The sequence below is a fragment of the Mixophyes fleayi genome, chromosome 4 (assembly GCF_038048845.1).
Source record: "Mixophyes fleayi isolate aMixFle1 chromosome 4, aMixFle1.hap1, whole genome shotgun sequence".
NCBI classification, from domain to species: Eukaryota; Metazoa; Chordata; class Amphibia; order Anura; family Limnodynastidae; genus Mixophyes; species Mixophyes fleayi.
In genome coordinates, this window is record NC_134405.1 from 99364776 (window position 1) to 99389353 (window position 24578).

Here is a 24578-nt window from a genome sequence, read left to right on the forward strand (position 1 = left end):
TTAAGATGAAAATCCATCTCAACTTCACTGTTATCTCCCCGTTTCTTCTTAAAATAAGCATCTTAACTTTTGCACAAGATAAGATCACTAATGAATCAGGCCCAAGATTTTTAATTTACTTAGTTTGGCTAATAGAAATAATAATGTCTACCATCTACTACACTCCTAATAAGAAAAACATACATTCATTATAATAATTAAGTACACACCCTTTAAAGTACAGAAAACAAAATCTAATAATGAATCTTTATAACAGTTCTTCAATTCTGGCTGCCAAGAGGATTGCTTCCAAAGAGTGCTGTACTATGCTGTCTATATTGAGACCTAATACATTTGTGTCTATATATGTCCACAGAAACTTGTACTTCTTTATGTGTTGTATCAGAGAGGTACAAACATACGAAGAATAAAATATATGTATAGATTATCCTATATAGTCGGTAACAGCTTGATGCTCGGTGTAGCCGGGCCGCTGCGGTTCAGTAAGAGGGACACACATGAAATAACCGAGAAGGCGCCGGCGCAGCTTTGCTCTGTACTGCGCAGGCGCCGGCGCCATGTTTCCGGCGGTCTTCGGTCGGATGGGGTCAGAGGTCAGGGGTCAGAGCAGTCAGTCCCAGTCTCCCAGTTCCAGAGTCTCAGAACATCTCATGCGCCATCCCAGCGATGTTCCATGCACAGGACTGTTCTATCGGATCTTTGTCATGATGGCTGTGTGCACGTCCCCCCTGCTGTTTACTCTCGCACTCCGTGCTGTGTTCTGGAGAGGTAAGCACCACACTGTGTGTCTGTGCAAGCAGCACTATGGCCTGTAACATATAGTGTATGGATGTGTGCATGTGTTATTCAGCACATCATGGTAAAATCACTGTGTGTAGTACTACATGTGTATAGATAACATAAATATAGTAATTTATAACTGCACAATATTTTACATTGTATGTGCTTTTTTTTGTAGATATTTCTATGTATGTTCTCCTATGTTTAAGTACAAAAGTTATCATAAAAAATTAGTCTTTTTTATGTGCAGTTTCTAAATGATTCGTGGTTTATCAGTTTTAAGTAATGCTCAGTTTTTTTTAAATGTTGTCAGGAGGTCAGTAATGTATATGCTGCCTCTCCATATGTTCCCAATTCCATTCATTGAGTTCAGATTACTTTGTCATAACTGCTAAGTGTGCCACTCATATGTTATTAACATTGGCATTTGTGGGACACAACAGTCATACTGACACTGTTAAATGAACTCTGCTGGGAGCTTTTGTTCTGCAGTCAGAATCCAGTTGTTTATAGATTCTCTTGTGGTGTTATGAGTTCCTTAACAACGTCTAATAGTTTAGCATCATCTCTTGTTGTCAGGGGATTTCATTATTTCTATTATATGCATTATTTTTTATCATGACCATGACTGAGATGTCTGCTCTTCTGGCCAGGGTCCCTAGTCTCATATGTTTCAGTAAACTAGTTTGACTTTTATTGCTTTTTGTTTTGTTTTTGTTTAAAAAAAAAATAAAAAATAAAATCTGAGACATGTTATTATAAAAGAGTAAAGTTTTATATAAGAAGTGTTGTTTTGTTTGAGTAATGTGTAATATTTTTAATGCATTGCCCTGTTTGATACACCTAGGTTAAACGTATCTAGGATGCATTATTTGACATTCACTGCTTGACTGTAAGAACTCTGCACAGTTCTTGAAACAGCGTCCACTTATTGCTCTGCTTTCCAGGAGGTGAAATTTACATAAATCTTTTCCAAATAGCCTCCCAACATTCCAGGATCTGGCCATGCAGCAACTGAGCTTAAGATACCTTGCAGTTTAGACTACTTGCTCCTACTGAACAGGTAGGAGAGAACAGCACTCTCTGACAACTATCCTGATTTTGGTGATACAGTTCCAAGTTTGGGGGGATTGTCCTGAGCTGTTAGGGCGGGTATGTCCCACTTCATGCTGCCCAGCTAATGATGGGGTAGTCACGTGAACCAAACAGTGGTTGTTCACTGCATAAACATGCCTTTTCTGTGGACTGTCATATGAACAGAGCATTTTTTCTATTGCGCGATCTGTAGTTTGGCCATCCATCCTCTAGAGGTGGCAACCACAGAGATAAAGGTCTACAGGTCCCCCTTCACCTAAGCAAGTCTTGGTGGGCTACTTTCACCCCAAGTTCAGCTAAAGGCGGAAATACTATTTGTACATTCCTGGAGGGCAGTCAGTGTAGCCTATTATAGGTTAGAAAGGGGGAGATGAGGGAGACATACAACCTTTTAAAGCACTGTTCCTCTTTGTAGAGACAGTTGGCCGTATAGTTAGGTATAGGTGGCAAAATTGTATTGCCTGTCCATGGCTACTCATACAATTTTTGTTATGTCAAGGGAGCTTATTTATCCTTTTAATTTATTGAAAAGGGATTGCACATAGAAATGAGAGAGAGAGGTGTATATGGAGTATTTGAAATAAGAATACAAAAGTGTTTGTATGAATGATATTGCAACGTCAAACTGAAGAGAGCAATAGTTTGTCCCAATTTCAGTAGGCACCAACATTGCAGGTGAGGCCCCCGACTAGGCCTTCTGTATTCATTTATAGCTCTGGTGATATTGTCTCTCGTCTATGGTTTTGATGAATAATTTTTGAAAGAAGCAAGTTCAGCCTGTTCGCTAAGACTTTTATATCTATTTTAATCCTAAATTGAGAAAGAAAACAGGTTTGTAACTGGAACAGAGATAGGGAGACTTGTTCTCTTTGGGTATTTTTACTACCAAAAACATACTGGTGGGTTAATTGGCTGCTAACAAAATTGACCCTAGTCTGTCTGTCTGTCTGTGTGTATGTTAGGTAATTCAATGGTGCAGGGACTGATGTGAGTGAGTTCTCTGTACAGCACTGGGGAATTAGTGGCGCTATATAAATAAATGGTAATAATATGTGAGGTTTGAGGTCTGTGGGAGCAAAGTTCCCCTAATCACAATGTTGAAAGCTATAACAAAGTGAGAGATCAGAAGTTCCTTACATGTTACATATTAATTCAAGATGAACATGTGATTTTCAGGAAGATGTTTATATCGGCCTGAAACAAGCCTATGGTGTTGGCAACTAATTACTAGCAGCAGGTCATTGGGTCCTGATGCAGATTTGCATATAATGGTTAAAATTTATAAAATACTGATTGAACCTTCGGAAAGCTCATAGACAGCAAAGGAGTATTTGTTGTCATTCTTTTAACAAAAAAATATAATCTTGCAAATAAAGCAAGGGTACCTGAGTTTTTCTATACCTGCTAATGAATATTTACCACAATCCCATTTTGAAATGCTTTACTCAAAACAGGAACTTCTTTTTGAACCACTCTGACATCTTAGAGGGGGCGCCAATAGAAGTTTCAACACCTCTTGATAAATATCAGGTAACCTCTCTCTCGAGACTCAGTCAAGGTGATCCCACCTCCTCTGTTTCTAGGCTTTTGGGAGTTTTCACCAGTGAAAAGAAAATGTCTGGAGAAAAAATGAAATGTATGCAGTTTCTTGAGGTATTGGGCAAAATTGGTAGTGACTTTTCCATGTATAGTAAGGGGCAATCTATAGGACCATACTTATTCATATATACACCCAATATGGATGAGATGCTCATGGGACACTCCCATGAAAAGCAACAAGCTCTCCAAAATTTGTCAATTCTCCGCACCAGAGTCTTATCTCACTTCTGATCTTCTATCCCCTCATTTGGTACGAATACTCAAAATAAAAGATGACCCTGATACAATAGAAGCAGTGGTTAAATATTCTGCAACTGAGCAGTCCATCTGGGGCCAGCTGGCTTTAGAATCTTTCTTTTTTTTTTCTACATTATAAAGACACATATGTATGTTTTCTGCATCCTTTAAATTGACTTACTGTTGACTGCAGCAATCCATTATTGTAAACATTATAGTTTTAAAACATGAAGTGGACAGCGCAGTGCCTAAGTGGTTAGCATTTCTGCCTCACAGCACTAGGGTTGATTCCTGAACAGCCTTATTTGTGTGGCGTGTTTGTGAGGGTATCCTTCAGGTACTACGGTTTCCTCCCACACTCCAAAAATATAATGGTAGGTTAATTGGTTGCTAATAAAAATTAACACTAGCATATGTGTGTTAGGGAATTTAGACTATAAGTTCCAATGGGGCAGGGACTGATGTAAATGACAAATATTCTCTGTACAGCGCTGCGGAATTGGTGGCGCTATATAAATAAATGGTGATGATGAATTCTGAATGTGAAACCCCCAAGGGTTTTTTTTAGCCATGTAATTTTCCAAGAACCCCCCCCCCCCCCCATGGCTGTATTTGTGTTTGATATGCATTTTTTAGAACATACATTTGTTTTGTTTTTTCAATATTTACATCAGAATGCCCAGTATTAAAACTAGATCTTGTCTACAGTTTGAAAGAAAAAGTTCCAGTCATTGTTTTGCGCTACATATACAATGTAACAATACAAAAATATGACGGAGTTATTTAAATACTACACCTCTGGAATGAAAAACACAAAGGACTTATTGATTAAATATGATTTTAAATTAAATGAAGAAATATAGTCCCACCTGTTTTTAAAGGTTTTAGTTGATTGTCAACTAGTTAAGTTTTCTTTAGAGCAAACTATACAAACACAGCTGAGGCTGCACAAGTAAATTACTACAAGCCACTGCCGCCTTTAGTGCAATGGGACAAGGTCTCGCCCCGGTCTCTGCATCCTTATCACTGAAGATAGTGCAGTGTGATGATGGGGCAAACATATCTGTTATTTGTTGCTCTAATTGTTGTGATTTTACAGCTATATAGTGTTTTACTTAAAATAAAGAACAAACCTAACCAACTTGCAGTATTCTCCCCAGCACCTATTTCCCGGGTGCTGTACCCAGCTGTTTTAACCTGCCAACCGGCTCTTGGAGACTAACAGAGTCCTATTATAAAAGTATAAATCATTGTTTCTCCTAGTCTGAGCAGTCCTTGCAAAGTATTACAACTGCCCCCAACCGGCTGCTTCTTAATGCCACCCGGCTGGAAATATTTTGTAGGAAGAACACTGGACTTCTATTCTAAAATGCATTATTTTGTGAGAGACATAGGTCCTGAGTAATTAAGGAAAGTACGTAAAAAAAAAAAAGAGTGTAAATTTGATCCTGGACAAACCATGTTACAATGCAAGAGGCGCAAATTAGTTTATTATTTTGCATGTAAGGAAAATACTGGCTGCTTTTTAGCATACAAATACTCAATGGCTTTGTTTTTACACTGAAATTTAAAGTTAATCTAGGACATGCCCTTCCCCAACTATAAATCTGTCCCCACATTTTAGATTTACCCCACCCTCCAATGCAACATGGTTTTGCCAATGTGCAGAGTTAGGCTAGGTACACACTGGAGCGTTTTCGGACAATAATTGGGCAAATAAGCCGACATTCGACCGGGTTAGTGTGCATAGTGACACGATGATCGAAAGGTGTTCCAAAGTGTCGATTGGTGGCTCATTTAGTTTTCCATACTGTTTAATATTTTCCGAACAATCACCTAACGATCATGTAGTGTGTATGCACTCATGCTCACGACCTCCATAGAGTTTACAGAGTCATGCTCTTTTCAGCCGATGCTAGCGATGAATGTCCCGGTGACTAAATGTAGAGAGTGCTGTAGAAGAAATAATTCATTTGTTCGTCCTGAAACACTTTGAGTCACAGAAGCTAACAAAATTCAGTAGGACATGTAGGTAGCTATAACAAGGATGGTTTTAATCCGTGTTATAATGTGACAAGAATGAATAAATGAATATTGTGCTGTCATTCTCTGGAGACTAGAGGACCATATGAAGAGCACAGATCTGAAGGTAAATTGTCAGTGTGTATGCATGAATCACCAGACTGATCAGAACTTCACTCGTAGGTACAATCGTTTGAGATAACACGTCGGTCGGAAAATTCTTTATTGTGTACCTAGCCTCACTCATTTTTTTTATTTTTCTATGCTTTACTTAATGACCCCTAGTGTTGTAGGCACAAGGCCTACAGAAGTCGGGACTGGAGAGGGGGAGTAGTCTGGAGGGGAGAAGCCATGACTGGACAGGTGGAGTCATCAGGATTAATCTATAAACTCCCTCCCCCCGAAGTAAAGTCTCGGTCCGCCCCAGCTGAGACGCTCTTTGGATAGTGTGATGGTCAATAGGATGCTAACTGTACAGTATGCCACCCTCTAGGATGCTCTATGTATAATACGGCAGTCATTAGGATGGTTTTTTTTTTTTTTTTTAAGCAAGGCGGTCACTAGGATGCTCACTGCATAGTGCGGCAGTCTCTTCATTCAAGTCAAATGGGACTGTCGTATTTGCTTTTAGCTCTTTGATGTAGCAATTTTATTGGCTGTATAAAACCACTCCCATATTAGACAAGGTTCATCTCCATAGCTTTCATTGCACCTATTTTTCAGTTGTGACATGCTGGTAGAAGAGCCTGGGCTGCTTGCTTGTATTTGTCCCACAGGCCGAAAGTTGTCAGTTCACCTTGGGGAGAGAGTATGAACTACCACTAGGCTAGGGCCTCTATATCTTAATGTGCAAGCCCGACAGATATACTTACAGTGCAACGGGGCTGTACATGTGCTGCACCACACCAGCACCTCTTGTGTACTGAGCTTCTCCAATCAGGCCTCAGTAACTCATGTAACTGAAGCTGAGCGATTGACAGTGTGCTGAGCATGATTGGGTCATCAATATATGATTAGGACTACCTAAGTTGCTTGTGAGTACAGCATTTTATTTTTAAATATTAGACCAGAGTAGTCTGCGGGTACATTATTTTTAAAGTTTAATAAAACTTGATGGTATAGCAATATATGTAGTCACAACTTGAAGTGGGCCAATATTGTGCAACTTGTTATCCTCCACTTGTGGAATTACAAGACTGGTATGGTAGGCCTTCTAGTTTCAGCTCCTGTGGGTGGTCAGAGGGGTGTTTTCTTGAGAATATCTAAATCAACAGGGAAAATAAATAGTGGACCATAGCTGGACCCACACATGTCTAGATACGCCCCTGGGGGAGGGGAAAACAATAGCAAAAGGCATTTTGGCAAGGCTGATCGGACTAAGAGGATGGGCCAAACTTGTATCTTTTCTTAGGCTCAATAATCTGGCTCAGGATGGTAAAACTGTTAAGAATGAATCTCTGTGGTTAAATTATAGTTGTTAAATAGAGTCCCTACTGGGTTAAAACTCAAACATCAAAACTCAAATAGTCATAATCCCACAATATAGAATTAAATGAAACTAGCCACAATAAGAAATTAATTTATCATCAATTAAAATGTATAATATACTGATTAATAGTAGTCAATGCAAAATATTTAAATAATGAAATAGGAATGATAATCTAGTCAAAATACACATAATGAAAATTGGTAAAGGATCATTATAATAAATTAAAGTTTGTGGCTTGCATTAATTGTCTAAATGAAAGTCCAAAATTTTAATCTCCCCAAATTTAAAGAGAAATCCAAACTCAAGTTTGTATGTATTGCAGTGCTTATTTTTTTAACTTTTATTAATAATGAAAAGTTAAATTATTTGTTCATTAGTTGTTATTTATAATTCACTGTTTTTGAAAAATGGTTAAATGTTTCAAAAAATGCTAGTTATATTTTTGAATACATCTTTGTTGTTTTTTGTTGTGTTTTTTTTACAGCTAAAATAGACACAAAAAAGACAAAAAGGGGAGATTCAATTCCCGTGTTGTTCTTTAGAGCAACGTGGGGTGTGCATCATTACCGTTAGTACTGCAATTTCAATGCTGATTATTGCTCGCAGCAAAATCAGTGCTAAAATTGCTGTACTAAAGGTAATAATCTAGAGAACAACACAGGGAATTGCATTTCCCCCAAAGGGTCTAATTTGTAAAAAAAAAAAAATCATTGCTATCTTTTATCATTGGTTAGATACACTCTAGCATGGTCCATCTAACTATATCCGTTCTTTGTATATGTCCAGTCCCCACTGCTGTACCATCTGCCTGACATCAGCAGATTATTAGTATTATTATTGTCGTTGACTTGTAAGGCACGACAGTGTGCTCTGCAGTGGGCAAAACTATACATACTTGAACAAGTAGACACTAGAGCTTACAATCTAATGGGAAAAGGGCACCGCTGAGGCAAGATGAGCAAATGTGGCTCAGAATGGAGATTGGCATAGTTGTAAGGGTGTACCAGGGAGAGTAGTGTAAGTGGGAGTAGGGCGATCTCTAATAAAGAGATGGCTTTTCAGAGACCGTTTAAAGATTTTAAGGCTATGGGAGAATGTGATCAGGCATGGCAGGGCATTCCATAAGTGTGTAGCAGCACGGCTGAAGTCTTGTAGACATGTGAGATGAGATGCAGGTCAAAGGTAGATCAAAGAGGTAGTGAAGAAGAGTATTTAGAGAAGAGATGTATTGTGGGTGGTGATTCTGCAGGACACAGGGAGCCAGTGTAGGAATTTGCAAAGTGGGTTGGGTAGATGTGAAGCGGAATTTAAGATGGATTGAGGCAAGGAACAATGGTTGAAGGGAATGCAAGATAGGAGGGGGTTGCAGTTGTTGAGATGGGAGATAAAAAAAAAAAAAAAAAAAAGAATGGATAAGTGCTTTGGTTGAATCTTGGGTAAGTATTCAAAGGTAGAGGCAACAGGACCATTGATGAGAATGGATATGAAGATTGAAGCAAATAGTCAAATGTGACAATAAGGCGAGAAGAGATGGCGTTATTGATTGTGAGGGACATGTGAGGGTAGGTGGTGACTCTGGGAGATGGGAAGATTACAAGCTCCGATCTAGGTAGCATTAGTACACCCATGTTATTACAATATCAGTTGAGATAATAAAATCCCTAGAACCTCCCCAAGAGTTTTTCACCTATAGCAGCCTCCTTTCCAAGGAACACCAATGTACCAGAGTACTCTGTTGTCCCGAGTTCTTAACTTGTGGTATTAGAGTCTTCTCTATTATTAGTATTAGAGTCTAACTCTAGATATGGACAGGACACTGTAGGAAGCAGCTGGTGACTTTTGGAATCCATGAACTAGGCAGAGGTCAAAAAGGCAGGCAAGTGTAGGCTCCACTAGTCAGGCCGAGGTCAGGGCAGGTAGTGGTCAGTAGAGAATCCAATACTAAGCTGTGGTCAGGGGCAGGAGAAAGAAGCACAGAAAACTCTTGGTCAGCACAATGGTTCAAACAAACGATCACCAACTCTGAATGAGAGCAGTGATGAACAGCATGATAAAAATGGATGACTTTGCTAGACAGCCTCTGGTGCTTAGCAAATGGCTAGATGCTGGGAATAGTCACAGGAGACATTGGCTTCCATTTTTTTTGGCAAGCAGCTAAGAGCAAGGTAGGGCCTGCTGCCGCCGGTTGACTGCAGGATGCCGGTTACTGCTACCAGGCAATGTGCTCAGCGAATAACGACGCCAGCCTCTATTCTTAACAATGAGATAGTAGAGAGAGAGTTGGTAATACAAGATAATAATAGAAGAGGGGAGGTCAGAGGAGGAGAGGATGATGTGGTGGCTCTCACCATAAAGGTGGTACTGGAATGAGAGACAATGAGATAAGTAGTGTTACTCAAGTAAGACAAATGGTAGAAGAGAAATCTGGAGGTATTTTTGAGAGACTGGGTCAAAGGATGGTTGCTTTAGGATTGGTGAGATGAGGGCATGTCTAAAGGAGTATGTAAATGTGCCTGTGGAGAGAGCTTGAAGTGGTGGAGAGGGAGCAGAGAAGTTGGGATTGAATAGGATCGAGACGGCAGGATGTAGGGCAGTGGTGGTGTAGACAGAGCAGTGCAGGGTAGTAGTGAGTTGTTTTAGTGAAAATGAGAAGTGTATGGGGTTGATAGTATTTGGGTTTTATGTGTGCATGTGGATTTGAGTGCTGTGGGAAAGCATGAGATCAGGTGAAACTGAAGGAAAGGAGGTTCTGGTTGTAAAGCGTGAATAGCAAGGTGGCGAGAGAGGTTCGTGAAGGAGGAAGTAACAAAGTAGTTTTGGGGCAGCAGAGTCAGTGGATTTGTCAGTTGTCATTTGTAAATGTATCAAGTTCCAATTTTTTTCAGCAATATAAAATCACACCCGCGATTTTCGTCCCCAAGTCGCGAAATGTATTAAGCTGCGTTTTTAACTCTGATCTTAAAAATCTCTTGTCATCTCTCGCGATTTTCTGGGATTTCAAACACGTCAGTGTTTTGCCATCTCCCGTGTTTAGCCAACTCTCCAGTGAACTCTCCCATGTTTAGGTTAAAATTGCCATAGAAAACACGCTGCATCCTAGCTGCGAGATTAGTAAACACATCACTGTTGCACTGGTTTGCCTATACAGACGAAGGTCATGGCAGAAGTAAAAATATGGGGTTTTCAATGACAGAGTGGGAAAACCCGTACAGTATAAATATAATGCGCGCCTGTGTAAAGCTCTCTTTTTTTTTTTTTTTTTTTTGCTGACCCTACTCCCTAGGGAATCTAGGCCAATGCTGAACAGCCTGGGGTTGGTATGTCATTATGGCAGGGGGACCCCTGCCAACCACCCCTGCTGGTCCGCCTAGTGCTGGTTGCTTGACAATCGGGGGACCCCACGCAAATTTTTCCCTGATTTTCATGCAACCAGCAGTAGGCTGGCAGCACTAGGGTTAACAGTGCTCGGATGGGGGGCACCACGCTATTTTATTTTCAACATTTATCTAGTTTTAAACTTTTTTTCAGCCGCCGGGGACCTGTGTCTCTATATATAGGCAGTCTAACAGTGATGTGTTTACTAATCTCGCAGCTAGGAAGCAGCGTGTTGTATCTAGTGATTTTTTTGAAGCAAACTCGGGACTAGTATAGCTGGAGCAGCAAACAGTCGAGACTTTGATATCTAGCGATTTTTGAACTAGCGATGTTGACAGAAACACATCTCTGACAGTTTTTTTTTACATCAAATCTCAGGTTCATACATCGGCGATTTTCAAGTCTCCCGAAAAAATTGTGGGATTTTGAAAATCGCAGCTTGATACATTTACCCCCTTGTCTGTTTTCAGGTCTGGGAATGTGGCTGAATAATGTTTCCCCATAGGAGAGCTGCAGGGGATGTAGTGTCAGAACAGGTAAGCCAGGTTTCTGAAATGACATGGAGGTTAAAGAGTTTTGAAGTGATGGATGCGAGTCTGTTACAAGCAGGCTCTGCAAAATACACAGGATATGGGATGGGTAATAGATATAGGTATATAAAGTTGAAGGGATTACAAGTAAGTGATGGATAGAAAGTTTTGGAGTGGAAAGAGTATGAGCAGAATTTGAGGATTCCAAATTTTACAGAAAGTGAAGGTACATCACGCAACTTTCATTACATTTGTAACTTTTATGTGTTTAGATATCTTTATTACATTGTTATTTGTGTGCATGCCACCGTTTGAAACTTCTAAAGTGGGACAATGCCGCTGTTCCTCCGAAAGGGTGAAGGTGTGACCGTATCACATTAGAAGTGTACATGAAACAATGGGTGTAGTCACGCCCACTGGGGGCTGTCTAGAGCTTCAGAAGCATTAGGCCTCCCCCAACCCACCACCCCTTCTCTTAAAACTCCCCTGAATTGCCAGGCGTACCAGTGCCACCTACCGCTGGTGCATGCGGCACCCCCTCACCATGGTATGCTTGGACATACCTTCCAACTTTAAGCGAGTTGGGATAAATTTGTCAATGATGGGACTATCCCTTGAAATCAGGAAAGTTGGAATGTATGGTGCATGTACATTTTCTTACTTGTATCTGGGTGGTATAGGAAGACTCCCAATTTTTGGCACCTCCTTAGAACCTGTAAATGAACCAAAACAAAAAATAACTAATTTTGCATGGGGATGTGTGAACCTGGCCCAAAAATTAGCTCTCTACTCTGACTGCTGAACCATTCTTCAGTGTACAGCCTTCAGACACCACAATGTTCACTCTCAAACAGACTTCCTGGATACTTCACAGCTCCCCTCCTGTGCAGGCTGGAGGAAGATGGCTCTGCTTTATATCAACTGCTCTTGTCTGTTAACCCTGTCCTCCTACACCCCCAAACTGCATAGTACACTGCATAGTCTTTAAAATCAGTCTTCTATTTGTGCAATGTGCATGAAAGTAAATGTGAATATATAGCTAGTGGCCATTGGTGTCTCTCTGTCTCTCTCTCATTCCTCACAATCCCTGTGAACAAATGCCAGATAACAAAGTAAAGCGCTTCTATATCTGCATTATGGAAGAGGAATGATATAGATGAGGGTGCAGGATTTTTGGCATATTCTTGGGTATATGGTTTTATCTAGAACTCCACAACAACCATGGTGGTGCTTCAAATGGGCTGTTAACTGCTGTTTGTAGCAGTCTTTAATTGATTGTTTTGGCAGAAGAAGAATGGTTGTTCATATGTAGTTACTGTATGAAATAACATTCATATCAGTGTTCTCATCCTATGGCGGGGATTTAATTGGCCCGCGCACTATTACCGTTAGTACGGTAGTCTTAACATAGATTCCTGCTCACAGCTCTCAGAGCCGCAAGCAAAAATCAGTGTTGAAATTACTGTAGTAACTGTAATAGTGCGCAGACCTCGTTACGCGTTCAATTGAATTCCATTGAGTTCCATTGCTATTTATGTTAGGTTGCCATAATCTTGTTTTTGCAAATATTATGTAATATTTTTTTGTTCAAGTCAAAAATTTCCTATTTGTTGTTTTCATAAACAGTAATCTACTTCGACACACAACTGAAGCTGATTATTGGCTGAGAACACATTTCTGGTTTCTGCCAATATTTGGAATATTTTTACCATAACAAAGATTTGTCCTTGTGTGGGTGTTTGTGTTCAGTGCCCATGAAGAGACCTTCATAATTTTATACTTTTTGAATTATTATTATTAGTAGTAGTAGTAGTAGTAGATGGTTTAGTTCAATCAAAGAAAAGACTGGTATTGTTGTGGAACTTACATTTATTATCAACTTTCCTGTGTTCTCCAGATGACTTTTGCTTTATAAAGGGACATTTCAAGCAATACATTATTTTGCCAATGCCCCCATAGTATGGCTATACTATAATATATATATATATATATATGCCACTACGTTAACCAGTAAAGTGTAAAATATTGGTTTTCACCTCCTATTAGGCGGCAAGTGAACAGTCAATTCTTGAAGTTGATGTTAGATGCAGGAAAAATGGGCAAGCATAAGGATTTGAGCGACAAGGGCCAAATTCTGATAGCTAGACGACTGGGTCAGAGCATCTCCAAAAATGGCATATTTTGTGGGTATTTCCAGTATGCAGTGGTTAGTACCTAATAAAAAGTGGTCCAAGGAAGTACAACCGGCGATAGGGTCATGGGCGTCCAAGGCTCATTGATGCTCGTGGGGAGCAAAGGCTAGCCCATCTGGTCCAATCCTACAGAAAACCTCCTGTACCAAAAATTGCTGAAAAATGTAATGCAGGCCATGATAGAAAGGTGTTAGAACACACAGTGCTTCGCAGATGGCTGCATATGGATCAGCAGACCAGTCAGAGAGCCCATGCTGACCTATGTCCACTGCCGAAAGCACCTACAAGGAGCACTGGTTTGACAGCACGAGTGAGACCTACACAATGTTAGGCAAGTGGTTTTAATATATATATATATACACACCAAGACATTAAATCAGATTAAAGTCCAATTACAATTTTATAACCCTTCCTTAATACAAGGCGGCTGCCTTACCTCAACAACTCGGGTGGGAAGTCCGATGTTGTAGTCATAATCTAAGAAAGTCAGAAAAGAGGGAAAAAGGCGCCTGATAATGTAGTAGTTTTTGAAACAATATACAATGTTTGTGTGTGTCTGCCCATTTTTTTTGTGTGGCTTCTTGGATTCAAAGTTCTCGATTACAACAGCATTATGAATGTTGCCATTATAGACAGTACTGTTTTAGTATCTAATTGTCAATCCTTTCATCTGGCCCATTGCTAATCTATTGATACAAATGACTATAATTCATGATACCAACAGTAGACAAGGGATACATCCTGTACAGTGCTTGACAACCTAGCTTGAGCTTTAGTAAGCCAAAATAGATTAGAGTTATGAGTTTAGAATGGGAATGTGAGATGTGTAATGTTAGATGAGATTGCTCGTAAGGAAAGGGACAGCTGCGTGGTTTATGGGTACTGCCAACATCCCCATTCACCTTGGATGCACATATGTAGCAGCAAAATGGTTAAATTCTATCGTACAGTCACTTCCTACAATAACCAGTTTAGAAGAAGAGAGCCGAATGGCACCAGAGACATTTTCAGATAAAGGCAGATTAAGCCACCTAGATGCAGCTTTAAACCAGTGTGTCATATTTGAAGGATTAAGTAGAACAATATGCGCACTATTGCATTTACTTTGATGCCCTGAGGTGTATGGAAGGTTACATAGCAAAGCTGTTATGATCGATATGTTATTACATATAACGCAAAAGCTTGCAAACAGGCCCATGAGTAAAGGGGGCCCTGCAACAGCCCTCCCTGCACCCAAAGTGTTACAGCCAGAATCACAGACCTTTGTTAAATCAGGAAATTCTGATGCATTAACTGCTAGCTCCGCCCCCTCCTATTGGCTAGATACTGTTCCAATTAGCTATTGCACATGCCGAGTTCTGCTCCTCCCCTCCGGTCTCCTGCATTGTGATGACTCTGCCCCGTCCCCAGCCTCCTGTTACCTCACTGCACATGCCGAGTTCAGCTCCTAACCTCTGCATTGTAATATCTGTGTGTGCCACGCCCCCAGCCTCCTGTTACCTCACTGCACATGCGGAGTTCTGCTCCTAACCTCTGCATTGTAATGTCTGTGCCCCGCCCCCAGCCTCCTGTTACCTCACTGCCCATGCCGAGTTCTGCTCCTTACCTCTGCATTGTGATGACTCTGCCCCGTCCCCAGCCTCCTGTTACCTCACTGCACATGCGGAGTTCAGCTCCTAACCTCTGCATTGTAATATCTGTGTGTGCCACGCCCCCAGCCTCCTGTTACCTCACTGCACATGCTGAGTTCTGCTCCTAACCTCTGCATTGTGATGTCTGTGCCTCGCCCCCAGCCTCCTGTTACCTCACTGCCCATGCCGAGTTCTGCTCCTAACCTCTGCATTGTGATGTCTGTGCCCCGCCCCCAGCCTCCTGTTACCTCACTGCCCATGCCGAGTTCTGCTCCTAACCTCTGCATTGTGATGTCTGTGCCCCGCCCCCAGCCTCCTGTTACCTCACTGCCCATACCGAGTTCTGCTCCTAACCTCTGCATTGTGATGTCTGTGCCCCGCCCCCAGCCTCCTGTTACCTCACTGCCCATGCCGAGTTCTGCTCCTAACCTCTGCATTGTGATGTCTGTGCCCCGCCCCCAGCCTCCTGTTACCTCACTGCACATGCCGAGTTCTGCTCCTAACCTCTGCATTGTGATGTTGAAGCAATCCCACCTATAAGGTACAGTGTGTTAGGAGAGTGTATCTTGGCAGACTATTTCGACAGTGACTTGGGTAAAGGTTATATCATGTTTCATTGGGAGATTTGGAGGTGCAAGGAGTTTAGGGAATACAGGGACTTCATAGAGTTTGAGTAATCTTTCATAAAGAGACACATTTTGCTGTGCCACCATTCCAAACCTGCCAACCGTTCTGATTTCAGCGGGACAGTCCTGGGCGCTAGGCAGCCCTTTGGGGGTGTGGCCATGCTCACTGTCCTGCTGCCGGGGACTTTAATGTTGGGAGGTATGCTAGCTCTCTGCTCACTCCCTGCAAACATTTCATATTAATTTATATTTGGTTGGTAAGACAAATATCCCTTTGGGAAGGGGGGTGCCATGATGGGTTACCCTGTATTTGTTGCTATGAATTGGTACAAGGGGTAATGTGTACGATTGTATTAGTGACTGGTTCAGAGACGGCTTTATTCGTATATACAAATGCTTTGTGCATATTTTATACTGAAGACTCTTCCAACACAGATTTTCTGTATTTATTAGATTTGAAATATCCAACTTTGTTATTATTTTATAAATTTTTCCCTTTATCCTGACGTATACCAGAAAAGAAAAAAACGAAGAGGGGCTATATAGTAATATGCGGCGATCAGTTTTTATATTAAGTGTTAACTTACTGCTTTGATGGGCCATTAAAACAAAAAAAATTAAAAATAATAATAAAAAATGAAAATATTTTGTTTAAAAACAGTGACTATTGATAATTGCTTTATTCAAAGAATAAAGCATTTTTTCATTAATTTTCTTCTGTTCTAGCTGTCTGAGGATAGACATAACAGAACAAGTGTTGTGGCGGTACATGTGCCTCCATGATGCTTGTTATTGAGGCTTCCACATGCTTTGTTAATCTCTTAACCACAAGACAAGATCCTTTTTGTTATTGTACCAAATCACATCATCCTTCCACTTAGGAACAAACATATTAACATAGCTAACCTCCAGGTGAGTAGTTCCATTGACTGGAAAGTTTACTTGTGCAACAAACAGTGCTGTCCACATATGTTTTATGAAATGTGAATTACCCTTAGGGATATATTTACTAAACTGCGGGTTTAAAAAAGTGGGGATGTTGCCTATAGCAACCAATCGGATTCTAGCTTTCATTTATTTAGTACTTTCTACAAAATGACAGCTAGAATCTGATTGGTTGCTATAGGCAACATCCCCACTTTTTCAAACCCGCAGCTTAGTAAATCTAGCCCTTAGTGTTGCCAAGAGATCTTCCATTTATTGAGCCATCTAAAGATTCCGCCTTCTTTCCGTTTGGTTCACAGACTCAGGATCGCTAAGCAAAGCTTGTTTCTCTTTGAGCGTTTCCCATCATTATTTAAGCTCATGTTCTGTTTTTCAAATATGTCCAAGCATATGTGGATTTGCATCAATATGAATTCTCCCTGCACTGCCTATTGTTATTTCTTGGAATATCTTGTAGTAAGGTGGCAATTTCTCAGTCTGTGAATTTGTATATTGTAAAAGCCTTTTTGTAACTAAATTGTTATTATGACAATATAGACAAGACATGCTGATGGAAGTTTCAGCCAACCGTATTGACTGGTCTGATGATTAAATTGCAATCTGATTGATTGTATTGGGGTAATTGCAGTAAAAAATAATTCCCAGTCATAAACTTTGTATGTGTGACCACTTTAATGTGAATACTTTCCCCTAAAATAGACATATGTAGCTTTGTTTATAACTTTCTTCATAACTTCCCTGTTTATATAATGATGAGTGTTTGTTTTGTCTTCAAGGATCAGGCACATGTAAACATCAATTTATAAGCATTAACCTCGACAAAGGTCACTAATCAGATGCCTGGTAACAAACAGAATGGCCCAGTTTGCATAGTAAATAACTCAATCTTTTTTCCCCCAGAGCTTTGAATCGCCCTCACTGATTGAATCCGTTACTTTCTTTTCCATTTTCTAAAGACAGTCTCTTGGCCTGATCTGCCTTGGTAACTTATTACGAATCTCCTCATTCCGCTTAATCTCTGCGCTCCTAGGGGGAGATTCAATTTGGAGTAAGGACTGTCCACGGAATTACCTTGCGACGATGTTATGGCTGGAATCTTCGCTCGTTTTCCCTCACTCCTAAAGAGCTGCAAGGGGAAAAATGAACGGAAATTCTGACTGTAATTGCCGACAATGTGCGCAGCGCGATCCGCGCACCACAACGCCGACAATTGAACCCCCCCAGAATAACCATTTTACCCAATTCCTCTCTGAAAACAAAAAGACAGTTGTCAGCACTTATCCTTAACACTGCATATCTGTGTGTATCTAGCAGAATGAAAACATGAGGTATTAGTTCATATTTTGATCATTGGAGCGTCAAAGGAACCTTATATGCAGGTCCTACACTGACCTATATGCTTTAAACACCATTAAAATGCAGTTAAAATCAGATGCACTCACCTACCAGGTATAGGGGTTTATTTAAAATTTTTTCTCTGTTTCTGTCTCAAAATATTGCCTTATGTTGTCATAGCAGCTGTCCATCAAGCCTATTTAAGGCACATTTTGGGCGTGGCTCACAAGCCAGCCTTTGCGTGATGTAAACCCCTATAAATGGGAGGTGAGTGCATCTGATTTTAACTGCATTGTAATGGTGTTTAAGGTGTTTAAAGCATATAGGACCTGCATATAATGTGGGGATCTATGATATATACCGAGCACAGGCTTATTGCCATGCAGCTGGTACCATACAGCAGGTGAAACAAGTATTGAACACATCAACATTTTTCTCAGTAAATATATATTTAATGTGGCTATTGTACTGAAATGTACACCAAATGTCAGCATCAACCCTTGCAATCCACACATACAAAGAAATCAAACCATAGATGTCTATAATTTTGTTTTTGTGTAATCTTGTGAAATGACACAGGTAGACATAAGGTAGCGAACGTCTTGAGCGAGCTCCTTTACCCTTCATGAGATGTTTCTTGTGTGAAGCCTTCGTAATGAGACACCTTTTTATAGGCCATCAGTTGTTGCTGGACCAGCTGGCAGGATTGCTTTCTAATTACTGATAGATTTCAGCTGGTGTCTTGGCTTTCCATACCTTTTTGCACCTCCCTTTCTTCAATACTTTTTCCCTGTGTCATTTCACATTATTACACAAAGCTTAAATTATGGACATCTATGGTTTGATTTCTTTGCATGTGTGGATTGCAAGGGTTGTTGCTGACATTTGTTGTAAATTTCATTAAATAGCCATATTAAATACATATTTACTGAGAAAAATGTTGATGTGTTCAATACTTATTTCACCTTCTGTATATAATATGGAATATACTGAGCGTGGGCTTATTTTTTCTTTGTTCCTCTCTGAAAACAATATACTTGGCCTTTTGCAGTCTGTTTTCTGTTAATAACACCCCACTATAATTTCCCTTACTACACTGATTAATGATTTAATCACTGTCAAGTTCAACTCCTTGCCAGTACTTCTTGATCTACTGCTTTTGACGGTGTTTATCCTCTCCACCATCCTCCTTGCCATCCTCTTGACCCCTGTGACACAGCTGTTACTGGGTTACCTCACTACCTTCCAACTGCATATTTAAGATCTGGTGTAGAGTTTCGTGTTAAAGTGGATTCTGAATGTAGAAGCAGAAATTCTTTTGATAATTTACATTTCTATGTGTCTATTTTGAGTTTCTTGTATCTTAAGATATGACAGGAGTGTGATGCTGCGACCAGAGCAATGATACACGTCATAATCATAAACTGACTATCATATCTTTATTGTGTAAGAAAAATGAATGAAAAACCAGCCCCAGTGCTATAGCCTGAAGGGACGGTGTTAGTGCAGCCACCAGCACCAGGCTTGTTGCACTAGAACTGGGTGACCATAGAGTGGCGTCCCTCTGTCATAATGTGCATAAGCATGGAGCTGGAGTCCCTAGGGAAATCAGGCCCACAAAAAACAAGTCCTCCTCTAAAAAGCCAATCGCCCCATTTTCTTCCTGGTGTCTCTCTGGGTGCCATTGTAATTATAGTTTATAGTCTGTTACAAACTGTTGTAAAATACATGTCCCGGCAAGCACATGGCAGCCATTGACTGCGAGGATGTGCTGGAGCTTGTGGAAATACAAGTTTAGCATGCACCTGGGTCTGTTGTGGAACATGTAGTTCTGCAGTGGCTTTAATTTAAAAAAAAAAAAAAATGGCACAAACCCAGTTAAAAACAATTTAATTGAAATAAATACTAGTGCCAGCAACATATTTATTTAGTCAGTGGCTGCCATGGACTTGCTGAAGCATTCTGTAATATTAAGATACTATGATCCTGGCATCCACTGCACTAGCGCCTAATTCCTCCTAAAGCTCCCAATGCCCCCTAAGGCTTCAACTGTTACTTAGCAGGATGGGGCTGGTTCACATTATGACAGGGCCCCATGTTGTGGATCTCCCTGTTATAGTGTGTCCAGCAAAGCCTAATGCTGGTTACTGCTTTTTCTGGGGACCCCATGCTTGTCTTTTCCCCCTACTTTAATGGTAACCAGCCCCTGGCTAAAGGTGCTGGATAGTCATTTGGGGCAGGACATTTATTGTTTCATTGGTAAAGAGATGTGCTGAGGTGTACCTAGAGGTCCAAGTGTAACTAGGATACATGACCAGGTGGTGTGCTACACTTACATGTGCACGCTTACCTTACTGGACTTTATTTGTGCTTTCATGCCCATTAACTCCAGGGGCCGCAAGTGCAAGTTATGTTAGACACTAAATATTGTGTTTTTGTGCAGTGCTGCAAAGTGTGCTTTTTGCGTTCTGCAGGAGGACTTGCATCCATACCAGGACATTCGTGTTTCACACTCATCCCTTTTCCACTTTTAGTTGGAGTATTTCAAAGCTTTGTAAAAGACCCTCATGTTCAAATCTATTCCCTTTACACGCAGTTCTTCCTTTTTTTTTTTTTTTTAGCCTTCGTATTACCGAATTCTCATCTGAGATTATGGCTTCCAAACCATCAAGAAAACACACAAAACCAGTGCAAAGGTGTGACAGAGGAGTATTTGAAAAATGTAATCTTTATCAAAAACCAGGGCAGAAGTTAGACTGCATCCACATCAAATTAGTATTTGATACAATTCAATATTAAAAGATACACATCTAAAATCAAATGTCACCAATTAGAAAAATATAATCAAATAAAGAGTCCTTTTTAGGCTTGAATAAATATCTATAGTATGAGTCTCTTGAATGATCAGGACCTTCCAAACACACAGATATATACACTGGGGGAAAATTCCCGTCAATAAGTATGAGGGAGTGAGTGAGCCAATCTCACTAATCTCTTAATAGTAATACAGTCTACGCACAGTTAGAACAGTACTTGTGTAGACGAGCTTGGTCCGAATACACGAGCCAACTGATAGTCCAGAAACATATTAGTGAGAAGATGAAACGGTCAGTACTCACAACCAACTCAGTGTTCCCTCTTCTACGGCTCTCCGATTCCAGCTTTCCTGCGGCTCTCAAGCTATTCACTAGTCTCTATATTGGTCCCTGCCCGGGCAGATTTTCAATACTCACCGCACTTTGGAATACAGCCATACCTGGAGAGATGTTTTTGATGGATGCATTGGGGAATAGCAGTTTACCCTTGTTCTTAATAGCTGCATTGTGTAACTTTTTAAGATAAGTGTAGCCCAGCGCAGGATTTTTTTTCTCTTTTAGGACTTTCCAACACCATATTACACTAAATTTATGTAAAACAGAATAATATTTCCCCCTACTATCCTTTGGTGTCTCTGAATTTTTCTCTGGTCAATAACATAATCATCACATCCATTTTCCATGTTTTTGTAATGGGGGTTTAAAACCAATGTTTCCTTTCAACCTCACGTCATGTTATTGCCCAAATCCATGCTCTCTCTTTTACAGTATTTATGAAACACACCCCTTTCTCACACTCAATGTCCCCAGCACCTCTACGGATACATTAAGCCATAGTTCCATGTACATTTCTGCCACATCCTACGTATACCACCTCTATTACATTGTCACACGCACATCTAGACTGGCTCCTCTTCTCTCTTTTAGTCCATTAGACTCTTCTTCAGCTTTGCTGAAAACTCATCTTTTCAGAGAAGTTTGCCTTTAAATTGGAAGCTTTCAAAATTACTGCCCCTTTCATCCTCTTGTATCTGTTAATTTAGCATGTAATGTATGTGTTCCTCTTACAAATCTTACACTGCTACATAAACTGTTGGGGTTTTATAAATACTGGATAACTCATTATGGTACAATCAGTGACTGTGCAAAGTACATACTTACAGATAAAGTGATTAGTAGAAGTATGTACAGGTATGGTCATTATGGTGTCTATTAACTTGGAGCTCCATACTAAAAAAAACATTTAAAATTGACCCCGTCTTTCCCTATATTACCTGTGAATTTCCCCACACTGTTCGAATTGTTAAGTAGAGTTTTTCCTAGTAGCCAAAGAGGAAACATGCTGTGATTATGGGGCCTAGCAAAAGTACAGGAGCAATATATCAAGTTTCACTAAAGTAACGATCAATACCATCGTCCCCATAGTTCTCCATATAATATTTTTTTTTCCCTCTTCCAGTTATCTAAAATTTCTAGATAAACTCTTTCTGGATAAGTGATCTTATACTGTACAAGACATGAGAAAAACACACATAAACAAGTGCTATCCACTATTCATACTAGCTGCAGATATTGACATTCTACATAATACACATGACTTAAAATACAGTTTTCAAGTGGAGAAATTCCTTATGCATTGTGAATGTTCCATTTGTCTCTTTCTATTGGTTGGTTTTATATTTAGGTGTCCTTGTGAAATCATGTTCACTAGTTTTATACAGCTGTATTCTAGGCCATTATCCTATCATCACCGACGTTTGCAGCAGTTGAACCACTGCAGGCTTTACCAATAATGCCTTAATAGAACAGGCTTTTTATGTATTATGGCTAACAAGTGCAGTAGAATCACTATTGCACGGCCTGAGGTTTGTGTGGTCTTCAGCTAAACAATGGAGCCACTCATTAATTGTAAGATTTTCTCTGTTGACACATAGCTAGTTAGAGTCATGTAATAGGTCATTTTCATTGAGCAATATTCATTTTCACCATAAAATACAAGCTCATTGCTCTGTTTGGTCAGAGAATTCAGTATTATCATGATTCTCCAGACACAGGAGGGTTAATAATACCATCACTAAGGTAGTATGTTATTAAAGACATGGTGGACACTAATACTTGTGGCAGCATATCATCCTGAGCTGATCCCCTTTCCCTCCCACACACCTATAAAACATTATACAGGGAAAACAGCCTGATATGTTGGTCGTCAGCTGCTGGATGAACGATATGCGGCAATCGTTCCAGGATGGCGTACTGGCAGACAGTGCTGGTGTAATCCAGTACTTTCTTTTCAGATTTATGGCGTTATACCACAAACATAACCTTTTATGAACCTATTTCATTGAAACAGAAGCATACAGGAAAGACAATTGAATCTACATGCAATGCTCTGATTGAGAAAAGAACGCGTGGAGGTACCCTGTGCCAGATTTCTAAAACAAGCATTGTAGCTATGTCTATCTTTCCAAACTGACTATGCTTGTTTTTGCTACTTGTTTTCCAACGGCAGTAAACTGCACTGAAATAATTAAGTAACATTTCAATAACCTCATTCATGTTTCGTAATAGAATAAAATGTGAGTAGATCATTGTGTTCCTAGTGAAACAGATTATGTAGGAAGGTGTGAACATGGCAAGGGTGAGAGCTACAGACTGATGCTACTTACCAGTGTTTGAAAGAAAAGTGAATAATAAAGTGAAAATATATTCAGTGTGTAAGAACGTTATCACAACCTTTATACACTGCATGTATAATGTGACTGCATGGAGCTGCTTCCTCATGGAAGTGCTGAGACAGCTGTCTAGAAAGGGTGGAGCAGTGAACAGTGATAGACATAGGTTACTGAGAAGCCAGAACTTTAACTCACCTCTAACTGCTGTTCTCCTTGAGTGCATGTGTGCAGTGCTCAGGAGAATGACTGTTTACTGATCATCAGTTTAGCAAACTTGGCTCAACTGGCTGTTTCTGGTAAGCCCGACTTGAAGGACAGAGAACAATTCTATCAAGTGCTCCACCTTTTACTGTGGATAGCACAGATTGCTGAGCCTATTGTTTATGTAGGTTTTCTGCTCATTGTCCTATGTTTACCTGCAGTTTGTCTTCCTCTGTAGTCTTTTCATTTTTTTGTTTTCTAACATAATATGGTGTCTGTAAATTAACAGACAGCGCCTATAAGTATTTGTGAAAGTTCTGTATAGATTGTTATTTTAAATGCTCTTTTATTTTGTTTGTTTTAGGTCCAGGCTTCTGCTAGATTTCTACGTGGCAGGACAACAAGCTGAGAATTCCCATCTTCCCTTGTTGTTATTTCTGCATTTTGTTTTTAGGATGGACTAGATGATATTTTTGCTACTCTTTCTTACTCTTAATTGATGATCTGTATGGATCACCTGGACTTTTAGAGCATGCTGTCATTTATGATCTCATACGTACTTAGAAGCTCTAAGGCATCTCTATCCCATACATGCATGTTTTTACCTGCTTCCAAACCCTGTGTCCTGAAGCTGGAGGCCTTAGAACTGGCTAATTCTTTTCTCAAGATCTCTCCTATTTTTACGTGATGGTTCCAGAGCGTGATGTTAGGCCCAGTAGTTTGTGATGTCATCCCTGACCCCACCCTGCGAGGGCGACAGCTCGACACCCAGATTTTTTGTTGGTGCCCGAGATGATGAGACAGACTTCCTGGAATCAAACATGAATCCAGACGAGGTTGATTTCTATGAGGAAGATGAAGAAGAGGAAGAGACGGTAAGAAAGACCCTTTTAAAATGTTTGCTCTTTCTTTTCATAAGACGTTTAATTGTACTTGTTTTATATACGTGCACATTAAGATATGAATACATATTAATAATCATGTTACATGTTTTTACTTAACTTCTATGAAGGTGTTACTAAGTGTGTTTGCA

General features: G+C 40.1%; 1 protein-coding gene across 14 annotated transcripts in view; it reads left to right on the forward strand.

Annotated features, from left to right (window-relative positions):
- The first annotated feature begins 587 nt into the window (after positions 1 to 587).
- The window catches only part of PPIP5K1 (diphosphoinositol pentakisphosphate kinase 1), a 111930-nt gene continuing 87939 nt past the window's right edge, over positions 588 to 24578 (forward strand). For 13 of the 14 annotated variants that reach the window (XM_075207859.1, XM_075207861.1, XM_075207864.1 and 10 more), the window contains exons 1-2: positions 588 to 768; positions 23910 to 24420. In XM_075207859.1, the coding sequence (XP_075063960.1) occupies positions 24271 to 24420 (150 nt within the window). In that variant the 5' untranslated portion in view covers positions 588 to 768; positions 23910 to 24270. Of the gene's footprint in view, positions 769 to 11067; positions 11134 to 23909; positions 24421 to 24578 lie in introns of all 14 variants that reach the window. The other variant, XM_075207860.1, reaches the window with a different exon arrangement.